The sequence below is a fragment of the Hirundo rustica genome, chromosome 9 (genome assembly GCF_015227805.2).
Source record: "Hirundo rustica isolate bHirRus1 chromosome 9, bHirRus1.pri.v3, whole genome shotgun sequence".
In the NCBI taxonomy this organism is placed as follows: domain Eukaryota; kingdom Metazoa; phylum Chordata; class Aves; order Passeriformes; family Hirundinidae; genus Hirundo; species Hirundo rustica.
In genome coordinates this window covers 7,278,617-7,302,691 of record NC_053458.1, presented here as the reverse complement: position 1 = coordinate 7,302,691, position 24,075 = coordinate 7,278,617, and the positions used below count along the sequence as shown (strand labels likewise).

General features: G+C 41.9%; 1 protein-coding gene and 1 long non-coding RNA gene across 7 annotated transcripts in view; both read right to left on the bottom strand.

Annotated features, from left to right (window-relative positions):
* Positions 1-17,130, bottom strand: part of LOC120756365 (uncharacterized) — a 35,180-nt gene extending 18,050 nt beyond the window's left edge. The window contains exons 1-2 of one of the 2 annotated variants that reach the window (XR_005702133.2): positions 17,024-17,130; positions 16,433-16,532 (exon numbers count right to left, since the gene is read on the bottom strand). This is a non-coding gene — a long non-coding RNA (uncharacterized LOC120756365). Of the gene's footprint in view, positions 1-16,432; positions 16,533-16,625; positions 16,802-17,023 lie in introns of those variants that run through there. The other variant, XR_005702134.2, reaches the window with a different exon arrangement.
* Positions 1-24,075, bottom strand: part of LOC120756363 (BEN domain-containing protein 5-like) — an 887,649-nt gene that overhangs the window by 306,940 nt on the left and 556,634 nt on the right. For 2 of the 5 annotated variants that reach the window (XM_040072627.2, XM_040072628.2), the window contains exons 5-6: positions 22,932-23,145; positions 18,481-19,103 (exon numbers count right to left, since the gene is read on the bottom strand). The exons of the other annotated variants lie outside the window; for them this stretch is intronic. In XM_040072627.2, the coding sequence (XP_039928561.1) occupies positions 18,943-19,103; positions 22,932-23,145 (375 nt within the window). In that variant the 3' untranslated portion in view covers positions 18,481-18,942. Of the gene's footprint in view, positions 1-18,480; positions 19,104-22,931; positions 23,146-24,075 lie in introns of those variants that run through there. 5 annotated transcript variants of the gene reach the window in all.

Below are 24,075 nucleotides of genomic sequence, written 5' to 3'. Positions count from 1 at the left end.
GGGCTGCGGGCCAGGAGGTGAAATGCCACGGCAAAGTTCTAGCCCCGGGCCTCTACGACAAACATCAGAGTGAGAAAGACGAGTTCACGGGAGTTCAGCGCTCGGCCAGCGCCGGCCGGGCCTGCCCTTCCCACGGCGTCGGGCCTCCACTTCCAGAGCCTCTCCAAACCATCAGGAGACCTCTGAGAGCCGTGCCAGGGCTTTGGCCGGCACTGCTGGCACCGCCACTGAGGGCTCTGATCCCAGGTAACCCCGTCCCTTGCTGCCGGAGGAGCTTCCTTCCCCCGCCTCTCGGGCCCTGCCTCGCCAGCAGATGCCCACAGCCCTGGCAGGAGGTGTTTTCTGAGCCCCCATCCCACGGGATGAAGGATGGGGTTCCTTTCTGCCACAGCGCTCCACCCCACAGCCTGCACACCTCCCCTGCCTCATCTGCCCCTCTACCCTCCTGACAGAAGGAAGCCAGACACCAAGCAGTGGGGTTCTGAAAGAGCTCAGCACTGAACCAAAGGCTGAATGCCACCTGTCAGCACTGACTGGAATTATACCCGCTTCTCACAACGTCTCTGAGAGTAAAACGCTCGTTTTACAAAAAAATAGTCCCACCACCAAACATCCAAATATTTTCTGAACACAGTGCCTGGCTTCCAACACACTCTATCAAGATGTCTGGGCTATCAAAAGAAAGTTGCATACTCCGTGGGAAAAGTAATATCCGCTTTAGCTTTCAAATATTTTTGCTTTTTTTTTATTAAAAATTTGTACAACAAAAGCCTTACGCTGTTGTCATATACAAAAGAGATAACAAATGGCATACACCAAGCAGATAAAAAATGCAAAGAAGTGGAAATCTGTCAGCTATCAATATCAAAAGGCCACGCAGAGAATGAAAGGCAAAAAAGTTTTCCTCTACGTAACCAAACCACGTTACTGTGTTTTCCAAGCAGCACACGAGGGGACAACCATTCCTACAGAGCTGTGCAGGACAGAGGTGTCGTCTCTGATGAGCTGATGTCTGGGAAAAGTGACACCAGAGCCAGCACAGTGCCATGGAATATCATGCCCACTCCCACAGCCGATAACAGGGGAGCCCTACTCCCCACATCAGGCCAATTTCACCAGCTCACAGCACCAGAGTGAAAACTATCACCCTGAAAGAAGCAGGACAAAGCTGGCAGCCTCAGAGCAGCCAGAGGCACTGCTCCCTTCCTCCTCCTCTCCCTCCCTGCTCCGCATCCGGCCGCAGCTGACCCCAAAGAGGCAAAGCTGGGCAGCATCTCCCCTCTTTGGGAGGCATGTCCCAGCTTCCACAAGTCTCTTTTGGCTTAGTACGCTCTAAGCTGGTGGAGCAACTTTGAGTAGTTCACTGATTTCAGTGCTGTAAAATCCACACCCCCATTGTCAGATGGCATTAGGCTGATCAGCTTCTGACTCCTGTCATTTGCTCACACATGCAAAGGCAGAAATGTCTGTCTGTGGCAATTCCAGACGTGCAGAAAAACAGAAATCTCCACAAATTGCAGTCACTGAGGGTTCATGGGGATTTTTTAGTCTTACAATAGGGGAAAGCTTTGGGCAGAATAGCAGTCTGCTGGGGGAAAAAACTTTAAACCTGGGGCTAATGCTTTAATTGCTAATAATAAAAATAATACTACTGAACCAACCCCCCCCCCAAAAAAAAAAAAAAAACCCAAACCCCACCAAAAAAAAAAAAAAAAAAAAAAAAAAAAAAAAAAAAAAAAAAGGCAATAAATAGAAATTTGCTTTAAATTAGCATTTCAGGTAGGGTAGAAGAATGATGTATATAATAGAACAGATTTTTCCAATGGACAGGAAACTACACTGGGAAGGAGGAGGAATAGGATTCATAGCTCTGAAAGCGACAAAGGCAACAAGTTTAGAAAACCTTTGCTGCAAAACTTCTCTGTTTCCAGGTCCCTGGTGAAAGGAAGGCAAGTTCTTTTGTGAAAGGGTTTTGTGAGCTATGAGCACACAAGCACAAAATAAGCATTACTTTTAGATTATTTTGCAGGAAGGTAATTTCCCCCCTTCATTCAGAAAGATAGATACAACTTTTTTTTTTTTTTTTTTTTTTGGCCTCATTTCACAGCTAAGCTGGATTTGGATCTTGAAATTACCCTTCTTTTCTCAATAGAAAAAAATCTGATGAGGCCACAAAAAATCAGACTTCATCAGGCATCTATGAAAAATATTTCCTACCTTTTGTTCATCTCTATTCCTGTGTAAAGTACTTACGTTTTCACACTTCAGGATCCTTTAAAAGGTAAATTACTTTTGACAACCTATGCTTCTTTTTATTAGGGAAAAGATTGATGTCTGCTGCTTTACATCACTATCATGGATGATTTGGAGGACTATAAAGATAGAAAATGAGATGATGTTTGTTGGGTTTTTTTCCCCCCTAAACTGATATTAAACTTTCCTTCCTTTGACCTGTTGGACTGGCTTGCACATGACACCATTCAATTTGCACTCCAGCCAAACATAACACTACCAGTGTCTTGCCAGGTAGAACAATGTGGGACAAGCTCAGAAAAATAGGTGGTTTGGATTTTCAACCACTGGCAATGATGTCAAGCTGAAGAAGGTGTCATTTTTTTAGGACAGCAGTTGAGAAACAGCTGCTGTGAGAAGAGCTGCTGAAGGGGCAGGGCACAGAAAGCTCTCAGCAGAACCATCTATTGACAGAGGAGGCTGATCCAAACGGATATTTCACCAGTTTCCCAGTTTCCATCTTTCTGCTGGGAAAGTTTGAAGACAAATTGCTTTGTATTTGGCCAGAGAGTTTGCTCAGCAAGTTTGCTCAACTTGTTAAAGCCCTGAAAGGAGAAGTACACAACAAAACGTGCTTCCATTCAGCAGTGTGAGTTTTGTGGGCAGAAAAGAGGAAGGGAGAATAACATTGGAGAAGACTCAAACAAGAAGCATGGGACATTGCATTCAGAGTCCAAATATTTGGCATTTACAGAGCAATAATAGACCTGTGAATAGGACACTATTTAGAAATGCAGAAAGGCTGTGTACAAAAGGGCTGAGTCAAGCAGGACAATATCTGGAGAAATGAAATATAGAAGCTCATGGCCTTGGGAACCAACATAAAGGGAACATTTTTTAAAATGTTTTGCTTGCAACTGCTTCCCTGCAACAAAGGTGAATTCTGCATGAGGTATTTGTCATCCTTAGTCACCAATGTAAAGTTCAATTAGCAACACTGCAGCCACACCGACTCCAGCAGCTAAAGCTTAGGATGTCCTTTGCTCCCATGAGCATCCCCGCACCCAGCAGGACATCACAGGAAGGTTTGTCTCATCTCCAGGGCACCTGGGGGGAAACAGAGCTCATGCCCACAGTGTTCACACTTGGGCCACTCCTCCCACACCATTTCCTGCAGTCAGGCCTGCATCACTTTGGTTTCATTGACAGCTACCCCTTTCTCTCTCTCTGTCTCTCCAGAGAGTGACATTTTAATTGTGTGTGCCCTTTTTTTGGTCTGTCAGCTCCCAGTCTCAGCTAAACAGCTGGGTACCTTTGGCTGGAGCCCAGAATTAACATAAGTTGTTTTTAACCTCTCGATGCAAAGGCCTTTCACATGGCTCCCCTGTGTGACCTCTGGGCACAAGGATCTGCTATTAAAAACACCACTGACACCCTGAGACAGCTGTGCAGAGCCTTGGCCATGGCCTGGTCCTGCGTGGCATCTGGGCACTGTCACGGAGCAGAATATTATTCTCACCATGTCTGAGCCAAACACACCCTAGTACAGCGCCAGAAACAGCTCCAAAGGACCCCCCCGGGGTATTTAAATACCATTCAAGTTTTAGTTTTTACCAGTTTAGCACCCAAACCCCCTTCCAGTGCTAGACAATCAGGTTTCCTGTCTAAAGGGTGCACTGCATCCTCTCCACTGTCCAAGGCAGGCAGGGCTGCTGCAGGGCGAGGGGAGAGTTTGAAGCACAAGTATGAACTTCACTATTTAAGAGCTTGGCCATGATTATCAAACACAAGCTGCCAATGATCAGTGGCTCCTCTGCTCTCCAGCAGCAAATCCCTACTCCGGAGCACTCAGGCACGGCTGTGCTGGAGCTGTGAGGAATTTGCTGATGAAAGGGCTTTGAGACTAAAAGTTAGTCTACCTTTCCCAACTTTCCAGGTCTCAAACGGAGATATTACTGATTTCTACAAACCCTTGAAGCATCAAGACATCTCTGCTTCAGACGTGAGATGAGGACTCGGGAACAGCTCCGCAAGTGTTGACTTACATATGTGCCCTGGCTGTCTGAGAGACCCAGGTGCTGTGCCACGGGCACAGGAGGTGTTAGTAAGTGCTTAGCAATGCAGGGAAGGCTGCTCCTCTTTAATCACAGGGACGCACAAAGCATGAGTGGTTATTTGCTCGCCTGAGTAACTCCGTCAGCAAATGGTTATGCGGGGAGCAGCAATCCAGCCTGCTTTGGCCATCAGGGCACAAAACATGGGAAAACTACACCCACTCGAGCCTGCATGCTTGACAGGGCCCCCAAATATTTGTGTTGATGCAGTAATTCAAGGGTTATAATCCCATTGCTAAATATCAGCTGGGCCTCAACACTTCCCATTCGGATAGGACAGAATGAGAAACCATTAGTTTACTTTTGGCTTGACTACAAAACAGTGCGTTCTCCCAGGCAGCAGCCATCCATTCCATCAGTGTTAGCAGAGCACTCGCAGCAGCCAGGTCCTGCTCCAGGATGGGGGTTGCTAAGCAATACAGAAATACAAACAATAAACTAATAACAGCCACCTGCAAAAGATTACACACCGAGCTGTACCTTACCGGGAAAGCCTGTGTTTCAAACTGCATCTCATTCGGATTCAAATTTGCCGAAATCGAATTTATAAAGAAGGATTGATTATTGTACAGAAGGTTTTGAGAGATGTAAACACTTCCTTTTCTATTACTGTGATTCACTTTGGGTTGTTCTCTATGGTTAGGCATTTAAAGCATGCAACTCTGTGGAATACAATGGCTGGTTTACTTATTACAGCACGCACTGGAAACTGCTTAAATATATTTTTCTGTCAACACATACTTGTGATTCCCATATTTAAGGAGTGACTGCTACTCTGTGTACACGTGTCGTCAGTGTGACTGATGTCAGAACGGTGTTTGCACAACTCCACTTCGGGAAAGATTAAAAGCTCCTCCCGAGAAATCCTTTTTACAATGCCCAGCTATGCAAACACCCCATACTAGGACATCTCACCAAAGAAACTTCCTCTCAAGGCCACCTCACACTCACTGTATCCGCCCTGAGCTTGAGCAACAGGGCTGCTACTGTGCAGAGGGCAGATTCCTTCCCCGTGGGCTTGGTTTGTGACCCATTGGAAAGGTTCCCGTTGCCTCTAATAGGAGTTCAGAGCTGCTCTGCACCACGTCCCACTCCAAGGGCTGGACAGGGCAGAGCCACGGAGAGCATGCACAGAGCAGTGCACGCAACAAGATCCTCAGACTGGGGCTTCAGGATTCGATTACGCTTTGGAATGCGGTCCAGAGATAAAATAAAAAGCAAAAAGAGGCAACTTCTTGTCTATTTTTTTGTTGCCCAAGGACCTGTGAACCAGCACAGGTATGTGATTTGGTGTATTCCCACAAACAAAGCTAATTTGGGGTTTTTCTGGTTGCAAGGGAAACAATGGGAAATGAGGGAACAAACCCCACTTTTTGCCAGCGGAAACCCTGCAACACATTTTACTCTAAACCTTGGTATCCAGCTCAGCCAGAGCAGCACTCAGACTCCTGTTCTGGCCATGTGGGAACCAAAGTGATCCCCCTTCTGTGCCCTTCCACAGCAAAACCCTGAAGTAGTTTGACTTCTTTTGGCTTACAGAGAGAGAGGGTTCAGGTTTGCACCCACTGTAGAGCAATTGCTCTCACACACAAACACAAAGCTATGATTTGTAAACTGCAGCAATTTAATTGCAAGATTGAACTTTTGTCATCAAAAGACTGTCCTATCTGGGGCTAAACACTCTTCTCAACCTTTGTACACAACTGGTATAGTCTTGCCCTGTACCCAAAACAAACAAAAAAAGGTAATTTGCCCTGGGTTTGTGTTTGTTGTTTTGGGTTTGGTTTTGTTTTTTTGGTTTTTTGTTTGTTTGTTTTGTTTTCATTTGGTTTGGTTTTTTGGGTTTTTTTTTTTTTTTTTTTTTACGTTAAGAACATTTCAGCTGGAGCTTCCTCCCTGGCTCAGGGGCAGGAGGGCGGCTGCAGAGCATGGGCAGGTAAAACTGTGTGCAAATCCCAAAGTAGCAGCTTCTGTGGGAAGGTGTTTGGTGTTTGGGATGCCGGGGAAGTGGAGCAAGGCAAGGTGGTGCTGAGGCAGCAGAGGGAATTAGACTAATCCCAGCTACAAGGGAGGTGCCGTGTTACACAGCTGGATGCGAAGCTCAGCGCTCGCTTTCTCAGGAATGCACTCCCTTGTAATTCGGCTGCTGAGGAGATTTCACTCCACACTATTGCTTAAACTCACAATCACTCCATGCTTTGAGATTAACCTGCACAATAAACACAACAAGAGCAACGAGAATTGGGGGCATCAGCGAACAACACGGGCATTTGGGGTGGTTTTTTTCAGGGATATTATGCACGCAGCTCAAGAGTTAGAAAGTTCCGAATAAATCTTGCCACAAGTCCTGAAGGCAAGTGCCACTGAAACAGCAAATACAGATAAGTGTGGCATTACATGCCATCAGCTCACCTGAGCTATTCATGTCTAATAAATACACAAAGCAATGGTGAAGCTCAGTCTGACACTGCAACTGTACCATGGAAAAGTGCAGGTAAAGTACCCTAGAAATCAGATCCATCAAAACATCCGTGTCCAAAACATCCAAGTGTCATTATTTGAAGCTACCTAAGAACCTTGAAAACTCAGTTCCCATCAAATTTATCTTCCAGATGGCTTTTCAGATCCCAGCTACAAGTTTTCACTGACATCCCCATTTTATAAAAGCCTTTGGATGGTTATCTGATAAAGAGCATACAGTGTTATTTGACTTTTAGAAGAGAGGATTGGGATTGTGTCATCAGTGCTCATTTCTGACTCAAGGCGTGATGCTGAACAAGTCACCAGCTCCCTGTTTCTGAGAACTGTCAGTCATTTACTGGAAGGGAAAATACTTGCTCTACTGGGAAAACTTGAGGCTTCATTAAATGTTTACAAACAGTTTTAGAATGGGTACAAATCTACATAAAAGCAAAGGCAGTTTTCATTTATGCACTGGTTAAGGACAGACTCTAGAGAGACAAAGTAATGCCACCACACTGGGAGGTAATATCAGTGTGGCAACAGAGAAATATCAGATGGGATGTAGAGATCCCTCCAGATGACTTTCAGAAGTGGAATAATGGAGGTGAGATTAAGTTTGACAGCAAGTTCCTACAGTGATAGGAAGTCTGGTATACATTAACTCAAAGGAAGGATAACAACCTCAGCAGAGCCATTGATTGCAGCTGAATTATGAGCCCTCAGCATGACAAAGCCATGAAGATATTTCTAGAGAAAGGCATTTCTGGAAAGATAATGTCTCTGAAAGATGTACTGTTACCACCCAAGATAAAACTCAGCACAAAAGCACCACTGATGGAGAAAGATCGGACAAGTGCAGGAGACACTGAGCAGGATAACAGCAGATTAATTGGTGAGTGTATCTCCCAAGAAAAATTTAAAAGACAGGTCAGCCTAGCAAAGGTAAAGTGGATATGATCTCTCATAAACTCTTCAAAGACAGGAAACAAAAAATAGCTGCTCAAACTTGGCAGCAATATTTGCTCAAGAACAAATAAATAGACTGCTGCTCATGAGTAAATTCAAACTGGAAGCTGGGTGGAGGTAAACAAAATAATCAAGTCCTGGAGAACAATGTTCTTAGTTTATTTGCCATTAGTGTAGAAAAAGCAAAATTGGAATGATGAACCTGTGGAAAAATGGCATTTCAACAGCACAGGACCAGTAACTCCAATCCCGTGTTACAGGTCCAGACACCTCCAGTGCTGCAGAATAGTGGAACAGATATTCTTGGAGAACTTTCCAAAATGAGCAAGAAATCCCTTACATCTTATAAATTCTTCCTTTCCATAGCAGACTGTAATGTTTACTTTAACTCAACCAAAATATCACCATCTTATTCCTCCACCAACCCAAGCCTTCCAAATTAACCTGAACTATCTGACACGTCCATACAGTTTGATGTGACCTGCAGCAAGGAAATTCAGGCTACAGCTGGAATGATTATTTCACTATTTACTCCCTCTTTTAAGGAAAAAACACATATACATATCATGATGTATGAATTCCTGGCTTGACAAGGTGCTGTGCTCTTTTTAATGCATCCTTCCCTGGGTTTCAGTGTAATACACCCAGTATCCATAACGCTCAAGACACCACCCACATTTCCTACCATCATCTTTAATACAGAAAATCCATTTGTATCCTTCTACAGGTAAAATAATGCCAGATGAATCCAGGCAAACAAGAGATTGTCACATAGCTTCCAGCACTGGGAGTCAGTGAGGGATTAGCAACAACAGGACTTTCTGTCCTGTGCTCAGGCTCTACTAACCAGTGCTGAGGGATTCATGGCTGTGCAAGGATGTAGGTCATGCCAGAGGGGACACAGGCCGTCCTGCAGGAGCCTGCAGGCAATTAAAAGCAGTGATGCAGGTGAGCATCACCACAGGCAGTGAAAAGGGGCTTCCCCTGGGACTGGAAATCGCAGGCAGGAACGATCTATTCATCTTCCATGTCCCTGACAAGAAGGGATGACTTGGTTATAAAGCCTTTAAAATGCAATGAGTCACTTCTCAAAAGAGGTCACCGGTTACTGAAATTTTGCTGAAATATTTAATACAGAGAAAACCCTCAAATAACAAATATGAATCCCTTTAATCACACCATATCTGATTCTTCCAGTAATTACACTTGGGGTAACTGACAGTACAAATAGGCGAGTCTCACATGCAGAACAGAGGCAACACTGGCCAACAAACCAACCCCTCTGCTAAAAAAACTCCACTAAAGCTGGTTTCCCAGAGCAGAAAAGAGTTTGCTACCCAGCAATAGAAGATCCCCAACTCCTGTGGAACTGCCTGTATATCCTTGCTCACGGAAGAGAATGCCATGCAGGTTCCCTGAGCTGTGGGCCAGAGGGGCTGCACACGAAGTTCCACCCACCCTGAGTGCATTCAGCAAACTCTGCAGCCTGACCAGCTGCTGCAGCTGAGCTGCCCTCGGGAGCGGAGCCAGTGGGGCTCTCTGGGTCTCACCACAGGTGAGAGGCAAACCTCTCACACACAGAGCATGAAAACCCAGCAACATCTTGCACCACAGAAGTGAAACCTCTCAGGTATAGGTTGTACCTGAGCTCCAGAACAGGAAATCGGACTAGTCAGGTAAGCAAGGAGACCTCGAGAGCAACTTCTGCACCACCCATAACCCTGCAAAATATCACCAAAGCCTTGCCCAGAGTGTTTAACAATCCTGCATCACTGGGGCAAGGGCATCAATCGGTTTCTGTCCTTGGTATTACAACATGCAGTTAAACTGCTCTGATCTTACTCCTCCCATCATTAAGCCACTAGTTAGTTAAAACCTATCCAACCCCTCCCAAACCACATGGGAAAGGGCCACCTTCCACCAGCTGAGAGAGGGAGGAAGCCCAGAGCAGGTAGAACTTTTACCAGTTGGTTTGGGGTGGGGTTTTTTTTGTTTGTTTGTTTTGTTTGTTGTTGTTGTTGTTGTTGTTTTGGTGGGAGTTTTTTGTTTGTTTGGGGTTTTTTTTTGAGGTCATCATTTTAACTAGATCAGCTCAGCACTGATGTCCAGTCCATTCTTTGGAAACATGTGAGCTTGAAATTGGCAGAGGTATTAATTTCAAATCAATAGGAAGCACAAAACCATCAATAGTCATTTAGGAGTGAAACATTAATTACTTTTCAAAGGGTGCGGTACACAAATTTCCTGGTGCCTTTACAAATAGAAATAAGTCAACATGATTTCATAACATTTATAAATGACTAAGTTAATTAACAGGGAATCTTCAGAGAGATGATGAAGGAAATTTAGAAGAACCTTGTCTAGCACTATTCAGAATTCTCAAAGGGAGGAAGAGACTTCTTAGAAGAGATTAATTGTAAGTTTTTTTACTTTACCTTGATAGAATATCTGTTTACATATTTAAGCTGGTTTTGACCTTCACAATTCTGGCAAAGAACAATTTTCATTAAACCATCTCAGTGGAGAAGCTTGGCAGTTCCTCATCTCATCTCTGAGGTTAAGAGAGGATATTGATCATTTAGCAGGAATGGTCAAACAAAATGTGTGTAAGTCCTACCCAAAGCAGCCTTTATTTTACCACAGCAGACACAGCAAGGGCTGAGGCACAGCAAGCTCTTCTGCCAGGTCTGATTCCTTCATGGGACTTGGCTGGAGGCTCCAGAGTGAAGTAATTCCACTAAAGTTGAAGTTTGTCTGCAAGGATACCCTACCCAGTTCTAAGAAAGTATCACAAAATAATGGTGACTTCTCTTCACCATTCTTCAGCAATTCAAAGGCATCTTCAGACAAGAAAAACCCTGTAAGTATCCCAAAGACACGTTCTACAGGAATGGCTCTGGCTTCCTTTTCTTCTAAGTTTTATTACTTCAGTGTCCTATTTTCTGTGGAACTCTGTTCACCTGCTGCCCTTCACAGCCTGGCCCAGCTGTGAGTACAGGAATAAGCAGCTGGGAGAGCAGGAAGAACGTGCTGTGTCTCCTCACTGGCATGTGAGTGGTACAGAACCAAAGAGGAGAGTGTACTAGAGAGAAACACTCATCTGAAGAAGAACATTTCCAGGACAGTAATAGACTAAAAAGGGAAATACACTGGGACATCAACTGGTTAAGAATCAAATAATATCAAGGGTTTATTTCTACAAAATTAAATTAAGGTTGGCCCACAAAATGAAATTACTGTTGTAGATCACATTCTAATACGAAGTGACACATGTCCTAAACCACCAGATTGTATCACATTAACTAAACCAAACACTCCTATAGAAAATATTTCCATAAATCTAAAATGAGTTTGAGTAGGCATAAAGGAAAAGTATTACAAAAATGAGTCAGTCATGACCTAGAAAATCTGTGGAGGTAAGACAGTGAAGGCACTCAGTCTATTGCGGTGTTCATGAGCTGCAGAAATACTGGGGGAAGATATTAAGATGGGCAAACCAAGAGCCAGAACAAGAAGTTAAGCCAGAAAGACTCACAGAGAAATAAGGCACAAGTTGAGCAGCGAGGGTAACTCTAAGCACTGGAATAAACTACTCAAGGAAAAGATGGATTTCAACACTTTGATGGATTCTCAAGAATGTTTGATTTTCTGAACAGCATTGTTGTGGTCCAGCCAAGGTTTCTTTTCAAGGGAGCAGCTGAGTGAAGTTTTTGTGATGTGCTCTGCAGGGAGCCACACCAGCTCATGGAATGGCCCAGCAGCCACCACAGCCCGCACACCTTTAGGCACAGCTAAAAGCATCCTTATCAAGGACCACACTTAGACCATAGAACTGGGAATGGCTCCTTTTTCCCAGTTCACCAGGTGGCTGCTTTCACACAGCAGCTGGGAAAAGGAAGTAACAGAGGGCAGATTAAAGACATAGATCAGAATAATCCTGTCAGGGTGCCCAGTGCTTTCCACCACTCATCTGGGTGCTGCCATTAGGTGGGAAACTTCCAGGCGACTGACCCTCTCTCTGCAAAAGCAGGGGAACCTTTGAGAAATGAATGTTTTTAAGAGATACTGCTGAAAGATTTACTTATTCCATGTCATCACTTAAAGACATTCACAGGAGAATGAAATTTGCTTTGTTACAACCTAGGCATTGGCAGGGCAGAAGAAAAAAACATACCAAAACAAAAAACCCAACAAGAAAACGCTGCTGTGTGAAGTCCCTGAATGGCAAAGTCTGCCTTAGGGTGACAGCAGCACTACCAGACCTCCCAAGGAAACGCTCTAATTCTGTGTCAGTCACCCCCAGGAATAACAAGCAGGAATTTCACTTTAGAGCCCTGCTGACAACTTGCAAGGCAGGAATCATGAAACGCTCCCATCTTGTCCCTCTGAGGCAAGCACAGAGGACAGACTCCCATTTGGAGAAGGAACAGCACGGAAAAAGGAAGACCAGGGACACAGGCAGGGCTGGGGACCATCCAGAACATTATCAAGTTGTGGATTTACATGGCACAGACAGATTTACACAGAATAATGGCACATCACACCTGTACACATACAGCTGTGTATGTGCACTAGATAGAGATCGCCGGCTGCAGAAGAAAATGCTGATTTTGCCACTTCTTAAAGGTTAAATTCTGGGAAGGTTAAGAGTCATTGGACTTTTTAAAATTAATATAACTTTTCACTGCTTGAAACTTTAAATGCCAGCTAAGCTGCTTGGGATTTTCTGTTTGGCTACTGACTTCACCTCAACTGCACATACTAGCTCTCTGTGGGAAAGGGAAAAAGCCTACCTGACCCTTCTACAATGTCTTCTTTGCCTTCCTGCACCATCAGATTTAGGATTCTCCTCCACATCAGGCTGGATCAGTGAATCTCAGTTAATTTGCAAGTTCAGGAAAGCCCCAGAGCAGAAGTTGTACATATCCACCAAAATGGCAATAAACAACCTTTCTTGGATGAGCTGCATTAGGGGATAATACCTAAAGAGAAGCCAACCCTCAAGGTTGTCCTTCCCAGTCCTAGCAAGGAGGGTGGCTCCCTGCTTTGTCCTCCAAAGGAGAGATGATCCTACAACAGCACCTTCAGCCTCGTTTAACCCCAAATGGCACACCCTTGATTGCTTATTCCTGTAAGGATCTACAGCAAAAAGCAGAACTTGGCCCTGGAAGATGAAAGTGTCCCTGCAAATGTAAAGAAACCAGTAAGTGTCAAAGAATTTTAATATACAGTGCAGGAAAAGAAAGCAAAATCCTACTTTACACAGTTTTCATTTTTCATAAGCTAAGACTCTTAAAGAAATGAAAACACAGAACATTAACCTGGAGGCAACGTTTTGACCCATCCACCTTTCATCCATCCTTCCATCCCATTTTGAGAATTGTTCTCTAAAGGTACTTCCATAAATCCTTCACAGGACTCCATAAGAAAAGGTAAAATCATAGTTTATCTAGCTCACAAAACCAAAATGACCAAATGGACTATTTTCAAGTATCAGTGGCTTAATACCCCAGCTGAAACATTGAGAAAGACGCCTCCCAGAACACTGATACTCAGTTAATTACATGAGAAACACATGAAAGCACATTTTTTTTAAACTAAACTACAATTCAATAAGATCTATATAAACATTTGGGCTGACATTAAAGATATATTTGAGTATAAAGGATATGAAACTCCCATAAAAGCTTTTTCATCTGAGTCTCCTGTGGAAAGGGCTGGTACCAGTGTGATATGGCACTGTCAAGGCACATTCCCTCTGCTGCTGTCCCAGGACATTGTTCACATTCAGCAGGGTGAACACCAAAGGGTGCTCACAGCCAATTCTCTGATAATCAGCCTATCCCATGAAACCTGCACCCCTCTCCACTCCAAAAGCATGAAAGCTCAGGCCAACTATAAAGGATACACAAGCACCAACACACATCATTTCTTATCTTCTATTTCACAGAACTCTCAGCAATTGTTATATTACAATAAAAGCTAAATCACCCCCAGCCTACATCTCTCTTGGGTTGTTCAGGAAATTTTCTGTGACTTTTTAATTTCAAATCACCAAAGACCAAAATTCAGCATGACAGCAGGTAGCCTGATGCAATAAACATATATATTCATAAAGACTTTAGTTCCATTAAGGCTTTACTATCAATAAACAAGGAACATAAAGCTGATATTCTGCTAAATGTGGAGGAAACTATTTCCTTTGTAGGAAGAAGTTTTCTAGCCAGAAGGCAGCACAGAAAAAAATCCTTTAAGGCTCAGCTTCTTCCTCCCCTCCCAGACTCACTTTCACCTTTGTTCTGATACAGCCATAATGCAACTTCATCTGATGTCATGAGGTATTTTCCTCTTTATGGTAAACAAATGATCTCACAACCACAGGACCACGATTTCACTGCAGGACAAGAGGGTATCTGACGCACGGAATGAAAGGTATTGTTCAAACATAAACAGAAGAAATAATTGCAAAAATAAAACAGATGAACAACCACATAAATTAATTCCTTCTTGAATCACTGTTCCTGTTTTCCAAGTCCAAATGATTCTCTTTTCCTATCTAGGAACCCTGAGGGGATGAAAAAATATCCAAGATGGTGAAATTAAAAATTAGCTATTGAGCATGAAACATGCAATGATTGCACTTCATAACGCTTTTATTGCCTCGGTGTTGTATGAATCATTTCAGAGTTCCACACTGTTATAATGAAAAAAATGACACCAATAAAGTCTGAGCAATTGATGTTATGACTTCATCAATCCGAGACTAAAGGCACGCACAGAATGACAAATATTTTCAAGAGTATGGAGAAAGCTACCACCTCATGCTGAGGAGGCACAAGTTGTGGCTTTGTCTCTTTCAGAAGAGAATTCTCATGTCAAAAAGATGGAATATTGAAATAATCCTCAGTATGGCTCCATGTGACAGAACCTTGTTTCCCCTTTCTGAAACCAGCCTGATTTGGTGCTCTCAAGAGCTATGAACACAGCTAAGACACAGTGAAGCTGCAGCTAATACACAATGTTCCCAATTCACACAATTCTCTGAGGTTCTGCATCAAGATTGTATCATTTTAACAATGACCTGCACTTAGCTTTAATTTTTAAAAGTCTATAGATTCTGGAAGTATGAAGTAGAATTATCTTTACAATTTCACTAAATCCCAAAAAGTTCAATTTATTGCTACTTAAAACTTTCAAGAGGACAATAATCTCTGCTTAAAACAACAAAGCAGCCATCACAGTAATCTCTCAGATACAACATCAAAGGTAAGGTGCAAAGAAGTGACCTCCCACAGGGAGAATGCACCTGCTTTTGACAACCAACAACAGCTAACCAATGCAACCTTGAATTCCTACTTAGAGTTCAACTTTGACTTAATTATTTTACTATTTTTTAAAAAGAACTCCCATCTCTATAAAGTACCAGTAAATCCAAACCTGTTCTGGAACAGCAATTTCCCCCCCTCTCTAATAAATACTAGCTTTCTTTTTTTCAATTGAGAGGCTAGATTTCCTGACTCAGGTATTAAAGCCCCTGGTAGGATTCTTTCCTTTAACACAACAGCTCATATTCCTTATAAAATCACTAATAGAAAACAAAGCCCTTTTTGTTAACTCTAATCTTGCTTCCTTGCAAGTGTGCCAGAGGCATTTTAATATGGATCAGATCATGAATATCACAAATTACAACAGCAATGTGTGGCAACAGAATATCAGATTATTCATATAACAGCAATACCTCCATCCTGCTTTGATTTAAAAAAGAGTAAACAGTCACTTCCTCTTAAATCCGTGTCTTTCTGATCCTTACAAATCCAGGTTTACAGTATGAGGTAATGGCACAGCACAAACCTCAGAATGAGGAACAAGGGGCATTACAATGTATAATAAAACCTTCTTCGTTTTCTGTCAAAACTGTCTCCTGTTTCTCATGATGTACAGGTATGAAGTTACCCTAGAGCAGCAAAAAGTTAGTAGGGACTATTTTCTATAAAGTTTCCCATGGTAGATTCACAGCAGACGCAATATGAACAAAGCAAACTGTGTACAGGCAGGCACAATTATGGAAGAATTAATGTACCAACAAGAACAGCCCTGGCCATAAATGCAGTGTAGGAAAATGAAATGAAACTCACAGTTAATTTATACATCAGTTTTGCAGTGCGGAAAAGCACACCCCATTAAAGTTCCTATTTTTCTTGGGTATTGCTGGAACACCTAACCACAGCTTATTTCCCTACTTCAAGCAGACACACTGGCAAACAATTGTACAACCTTGATACTGGCTCATGGGGAGGGAAAAACAAGGGTAATGACCAAATGCAAGTATGAAATGTCATTCACACACCCATTACCTCCTGCAGAGCCCCCAGCATGCTGCCATACAACCACAGTGCAGAAAAATGGCTTATTATTAGCGAAAAAAATTATTTCCAGTATCCAAGGATTTAGTTCAAGTTGTAATATAATAAAGAGGTGTTCTACCTTTATGTCCTATTCCTTTAATATGATACAACAAAGTTTTGAGTGACACATTAAATGCCGCTTGCCCAGTCTAAGGGACACATTCCTTAGACCCCACCAATACTACATTTCAAAGGAAACTGAACTTTTTTGTGTCACCCAAATACCCCACTTGAACTCAGATAAAAACTAACCTGGGCTGATGAAATCTCCAGGATAAACTTAATGAAGGTTTCAAAGATGCTGTGCCCAAGGAGAACTTTTAAATTCTTTGGCAAAATGCAGTATTAACATCTGATGGGACGAGGAGAAGCTTTAGAAAGATGATGCTGGTTTTGCAGAAGGAATTAACACCTCTGATTTTTGGGGCCCAGGCTGGAGTCCTACCTCTAATTAAATTCTAATCTGCTTTTTCCAGGTTTTATAAAATGCTGTCTCAAATAGGCTTATATTCTAAGAAGTACAGCTTTTCTCATTAAAGAATCTGTTACAATGGAGATACATTCGTACTAAAGCCATAAAAGATTAAGGAAATTATGGACGTTTCCCACAAAATAGTGGGTTGCCTTAGCATCACTTAAAAAAAAATCCAAAAAACAACCCTACACTCGTAAGTCTGCTTGAAAAGGGGGAACTTGCTGTTTAAATGTTTTTTCAGTGTTATCTCTATTTTGTTCTTTTTAATTAATAAAAGGATACATGCACTAACATTTTAAAACACTAATTTGCTATTTAGTATCCCAAATTAGGAAGCATAAACATTTATGCACTTCATTAAACACTACCTAAGAACACTTTTGATATTAGCAGGAGACAAGGAAGGCTGCTCAAAGAAACTTCAGGGCACTCATAAGACACTGGAAAAACACACTCCTACTCTTTCCACCCCTCATCAGGAAAGCTCTGGCTACATCCTATGGGAAGCAGCTGTTGTGAAATGAGCCCTGGAAATCAGTGGGACCTGACACACCTGTTCAATCACACGTGCAAGGTTAAGGGATGGGACAGGAATGCAGGGACACCAGTGGTGAAAGTGGGGTGTTCCCATTTGGCAGCACAGCATGAGGTTGGTGTAAGGCAACCATCAAAGAGGACTTTAGAAAGCATAAAGCAAACACTTAGATAGGAGTTAAGACATTATTTACATACAAGTGATGTACAGGGAGAAACAACCTGTTGTTTGCCCCACCTCTTCCAAGAGAGGCACGGCAGTTCTAGCACACCTCCTCCTCCTCTCTCCTCCATTTTTTATTCCACCCACCCAGCCCTTTAAAGAATTATGGAACCATTTAAGTTGGAAAATACCTTTAAGATCATCAGGTCCAGGCATTCACCCAGCACTGCCAATCCCATCACTAAACCATGTCCCCAGTATCTATACCTTTCATCATTTAAATATTTCCAGGCATGGAAGTGTACTCCAGCAGCCTGTTCCTTTCCAAATTATCAACATTTACAGGACACTGAAAAAGGCTTCATGTCAGGGTGGATGAGTGCTAAGGAAAGTGATAGAAATGGGAAGTTTTTCAAAACTACAGGAAACAGAATTGCAGTGGTAGAAAAGAAACAAATCCTGACACTTGGGAACAGGCAGGCTGAAAGGCATATAATCACATCTGTGAGCACAAAATAAATGGAAGGTTAATCGAGATCACTAATATAACAAACCCTCAAAATTCATCAATCCAGACCTCAAGTTATCTCTAAATCCTTCACGAAAAGAGACTTCAGGTTGTTTCACTTACAGACAATAACAAATAGTTCAGATGAAAAATTATTTCTAAAAACTTTGCATCGCAAGTCTAACTTCAATGTAGAAAATTATTTTTATTTGTAATTAAAATTTGTGCTAAAAGTGTCCATTTTTAAATTATGGACCCCAACAAAATTGTACTAAATTTTCTACTGTACATACTCTTGCCATAGTGCGGCAATTTTTAAATTGTTTCAAAGTACAAATACACTAAAAAGTAATATTTCAAGAACAATAGTATGGACACACTGAGGAACTTTGTACCACAACCAGAAATCTGAAGTGTCTTGGTCCCTGAAAAATAACTGCTTTTAGATTTATTTATTAAAATGAATTGTCATGATTTTACAACTTACAGTTTTGGGTTCTTTGTTGTTTATTGTTTGGTTTTTGTTTATTTTAACTGTGATGGTAATAGTGATCTACCTACAAGATAACTGAAAAAGAAACGTTCTTTGTGTACTTTTGATCAAATATATTGTTAGAGATCAAAACAAAGATTTTTAAAAATTGAATGACTGCAACTTCATTTCAGAAAAAACACTTCGTAAAATACAATAAAAACCCTTTTCAATAGCAAAGTGAATTTTGTACAGTTCTTCCTTCTAAGCAGATGTTTTACTGCAGCTGAGATCCACTAACTCCAGTAAAACTCAATGCAGGGCAAATGGGTCGGTGTCCGCAGAACCACAACCTTTGTACAGCCGCAGGTAACAAACTGCAACTCGCTGGAGAAACCTTGGAGACTTCAGTTTTCATTGTGAGTGAACTTACAATATATCTTACATTACTTAAAAGCAGTTTACACCATGACAGAACCGCTCAAAAAACAAATCAGTTATAGGAAGAGAGCAATGCTTCAGATTCAGCTTCTCCCATCAGCAAAAATGCCACACAAATCAAAAACCAACACTTAAGTAAAACACTAAGACTTTATTAAAAATCCAAAATTTATTGCAAATTGTATTTTGCAATTTCCCTCCTTTCTTCATTTTTACATGATTTATTGATATCCATGATTTTTTCACAGATGTACTTGTTGACTTTGGAGAGTCTCTGTGCAATTTCCGTTTCATCCACAGTTTCTTGTGCTATTCTATCATACAAGCATTCTGGGGAGAAAAAAAAAGGAAAGAGTCATTAGGATATTTTTAGAAAACAATATAGCCCTGAGTTGGGCTAACTACTCAAGAGACAGCAGTGAGTAAGCACTGTGTATATTTGTTGCAAGACAAGAGAAGCTTTCTTTGATCCACCAACTATCTTGTTAAAGTCAAAATTCGTCACCAGGCTTGAATCAGTGGCATGACCAACTTCCAGTTATGCTGTGACTACATTAATAGGCTTTCCATACAGGCTAAACCCAGCCTTTCACAGTGTCAGTCTTGCCTCTCTGACTCCTGCACCTATCTGAATCTCCACAGCAAATTTAGTCTCTTCCCAGGTGAAGTGTCCCACCAGAGCTGTATCCACAGTGAGTCACTCCCACCTTCCCCTCCAAGAGGGTAAGGAAATGACAGTGCTTGGGAAGAGAAGCAGTAACCAGCGCGAGAACACTGCAACTCATTTATTTCATTGTTTACATCTCTTCTACATACATTCATGTCTGTGTCTTTATCAGCTGCCCTGTCCCTGGGCTTATTTCACTTTCACTGGCGGATTTTTTGGGACAAGTGCCACCTCCTTGCATGTTTGAACAATTCGCTTTGTGAAATACACATTATTTGGAATACAAAAAGCAAGCAATAGTAATAATTGCAAAAGCAAATGTGGGCACTGGAAGTTGAGACAATTTTTCTTCCCAGATTTGGTAGTTTGGTGCCAGAGTCCTGCAGAGGTTACTGAAACCTGAAATGGTGCAACACACAGAACTCCTTAGTGACAGGCAGGTTTGGGGTTTTTTAGTTTTCATAAACAGACCGAAGAATTTTGTTGTGTAGGCTTCCTAGACTGGTTAAACAAACTCTGTTCTGCTTTGCCTAGTGATCTATTCCATTAGCTGTTTATTGCTTCATATACAGAAAGCCATAGAGATTATTGCTTAATTAACGTGGTTTACAACATTCCTAATGCACCATATTAAAAAGTTATGAAAATTAAGTACTATGCATACTTTGTAGTTCATTTGGAAACCTCTGAGAAGTTTTATAAAAGGTTATTTTGCATTAACAAGGTTTATAACAGTGCACATCCATCATACTTTTTATCATTTCCTTATTACATACTACACAGTGGGGATTTTTAAGAAGCTATAGAGATATCAGACACATTAAGAGCTAATGTTGTCGTTCAAAAATCTATTTTAAATAAGTTAGTCTGTGTCCACAAAATGATGAGAACATCTAAAGCAATGTGAATTTTATGTTGTAAGACGTACTGAATATAAAATAAATGAAATTAACCAGCATGCAGCCTAATAGCTGAAATGCTGATCATCCATAAACTATGATTGGAAATACGACACCTAAGAAGAGGCATATCACTGAGAGCCTGAAGAAAGGCAGTGTGTTTGCAGGACAAAAGCTGGCCCTACAGCAGTGTCAGGAACACTCCCAGGCAGATACACCCAGTAAGGTGAACTCCCAGGGAAAGACAGGCTGCGTTGTCCCTTTAGCCACACAGCCAAGCCAAGAATCACTTGACAGAACTCATTCAAAAGCTGTAATTCTAAAAGTCAGTGTGACCCATATAAATCCTTGATCACAGTTTTTTCCTCTCCATCTCTTCCAGTTCTGTGAAGGGGTGCAGAAATAGTAGCTTAGTACTTGCATAAGGATACTGGCTTAGCGCTTCAGAGATTAATTTGGGGGTTCTGCTCCCTTTGTCTTTTGGCTTTACAGGAGCACACAGACACTCCTTCGTACTGCTGAACCCCAAAGATTCAAGTAGACCTCAAAGGCTAACCAGGAGCTTCACTACTTTTTGGGATGCCTGATCCAAATCACTGGCTATGGAAAACTCCCTCACATTTCACGAATTTGTCCCCTTGCTCTTCATTTTTTTGTTTTGTTTTGCTTTCTTCTCCATGGTGGGGCAAGAGCTGCTAACACTGACGCAAAGGACAGGACAACATGGAAAATCATGGATATGAGCTACCCAGTCCCACTGATACACGCAGCCTGACACCTGCAACACTGGCCATGCAGTTTAACTGGTTCAAGAGGAGATTGTTCAGGCTGGAGTCTAACAAAAGGGGAATCAGAGACAAGGTGAAAGAAACACTAAAAAGAGGAACATGGAAAACCAGGGCATGTAACAGTAGAATTCAAATGAGGGTTGAGGCTTGAAGCAGAAGTTATGACAGAAAACACAGAAAAACGAGGAAATAGGGAAGAGCTGAATTTCTGATGAGTGTAAAGGTATGGAAGAGAAGAAAGGGAAGGGCCCCATCTACCTCTCATCTTGGACCTGTTGGAGCAGACTCCCAAACTCACTGTAGTCACAACAAGGGGAGTTAGATGAAAGCTGTCATTTAAATGGCTCGAGCAACACAGAATGGCCCTGACAGAAGTAGAAGAGGAAATTCTCACAGAAACAACCCTGCCAGCAGCGTTGAGGAACAAAAGCCTCCAGGAGGGAAACTAGAAACCACACTGCAATGGGCCAGTGGAAAATAGCCCCTTTTTGCTGCGTGTTTGTAAATGCACACCAGGGCAACCAGTTCTGCTTCCCATTTGGAGCTGACAAGGGGAGCCACCGCCACAGAGTGGATTCCTTATGTGGCCAGTACATCATTGCTCCGCTACACGTGTAAGGATTGTACCTGAAGACCCCAGACAGAACTAGAAAATCAGCATGGAACAGCTTCCACCTCCACATATAACCTTAAAGCAGATTAGTGAAAAAAGCCCCATGTCTTTTACTCATTTCTTATAAACTAAGAAAGATGACAGTACAGAGGTAAGTTTCCAACTTTTCCCCACACAACACAGACACAGACACACGCACACACTCAGAGAGGAATCGTATTTCTCACTCCAAAACATGGTACTTTCATGGCCGATTACAACACCTCTTAATGAGTTCACAGTTAAGAGCACATAGCAGCTAAGAACAGGAAATGCAGAATAATGAAGCTCTACCAAATGGGGAGGTTTCTTTCAGCCCTACTGCAATTTAGTATGGACACAAAACCTAAAAATCCAATTTCAGTATGTATTCCATGAGGAACCAACTCAGTTCTCACTTAAAAAGAAGCCTGAAATACCAAGAGAGACAGAAATGATGCAACACAGGCATGATGATACAAAGGGACTGAAATTCACCATTCAATTTAAATAAAGGAGAAGGCCTCCTCTCTCTCAAAGTACTACACACATGGACTCAGGCTTGCAGTTACTGAAAGTATCACTGCAATTTTCCCTACCAAATGAGGTCAGCGATTTACACTTCCTGTCCAAATTTCAATTCAAGTGCAACAATTAATTTTTACTATTTCCATTTTCTTCACTTAAAAGGGTAAAACTATTCTTTCTGGCCTTTGAAGGTATGCGTATTTTTATAGTCACAGCTATAATGGTTTCTGTGCCTCATGCCAGAGCTGGTTTATGTTCTGGATAAGAGAATGTGGTAAAGCTACTCTCAGTCTTGTTTAAAGGAATATATGCACTTTAAAAAATCAGCGTGTTATAAATGAATTCTAGAACAACATGTTGTTCTCCAGGCTCAGAGTCCTGCCCTGCAAGTGGTCTGAAGTCATGACCTTTTCAAACCTTACTGAAGTCAATGTACAACTCCTCAGCTGTGGAGGCCTGCACTGTGCACAGCTATTGCAATGTGCTTTACTGCTCCTGGGTACGTATACACTTCACAATGCAATAGCAATCTGAATTACAGTTTTTAATCAGTTAATTTTAAATGAGCTGAAAAGAAGCATCTTTCAACTCGGTGATTAATGGTTAAACTCCAAAGCAGGAAGCAAAAGTTTTCAAATAACCTACCTCTGACAATGCTTAATTTGTGAGGTGAGAGAGGTGGCTTGGGAACGGCATCTTTCTTTTTTTTGGTTGCAACTCCTGTGACACTTCTGTTCTTGAGAACATCTGTTCCCCAAATCATAACCGCTAGATTTTTTGTATACTTTGAATCTCCTTGTGTTACTTGCAGCTGGTGCCATTTCTCCTCATCTACCCAAATTCCACTGCCAAGATGGACCTAGAAGGTAGTAATAATAACAACTTATCTATGGTATGTAGCACACAACAGTATCCAAGTGCTGTAGGAACATTAATATTAGGAACTAAAATAACAGTAATTAGGGCTGAACAAATCCATTTTGCCTAACTCTGAAACTTTTCCAACTTTGTGGGTCAGGGAGTTCAAGTCAACCTCAATATGTAAAATAGTTCCTTTTAGTAATCTCTACTTCTCCCCCCCACATAACCTCTCTCCTGAAAGACTGTGGTCAGGAACAGAGATCGAAGAAGGAAACAGTGAACACATCCAGTATTATAAAATTATAAAATTATGCAGAGAATATAAACCAAGCAGTTGCACCAGCCTAATTCAGGAGCAAGATGAACCACTTTCCTTCAGCTAAAACAGGATTTACCAAAGCATATTCCAGACGCAGCAAAGAGGGAATTACTTCCTAAGTTGTATTCTGTACCTGCTGGCAAGACCCAGCCTGATTGTTTAAATCAACTGGAAGAGGAGAAAGGATTTTGAGAGCTCCAATTTCAATATAAGCCATGAGAGTTTGGAAGCTTTGTAAAACTTCCAGATCTAACACAAAGTGTGTCTATCATGTACAATCAATGTAAATGCAACACATGAATACTGTTTTGTGGGTAGGCAATGACCCATTGCAGCAATATCATAAACTTTCCATTATCCGAACAATGGGAAGTCAAGGTATTTCACTGAAGTAGTAAAGCAGGATAATATGGGTACTGGGAAATGCAGTGTGAAGCCACTGGGCAGTCTCCAAAAGGAAGATGCTCAAGTCTGGTTTTGCCTATTAGCCTTGCTCAGCACTGACTGTGCTTGGCTGTCTCCCACAGGGCTACTCTATGTCTCTGCCCCAAGATTCCCAGTGCTCCAGTCTTAAGACAATGCAGGACAAGAATCTGAGCACCATCTCCA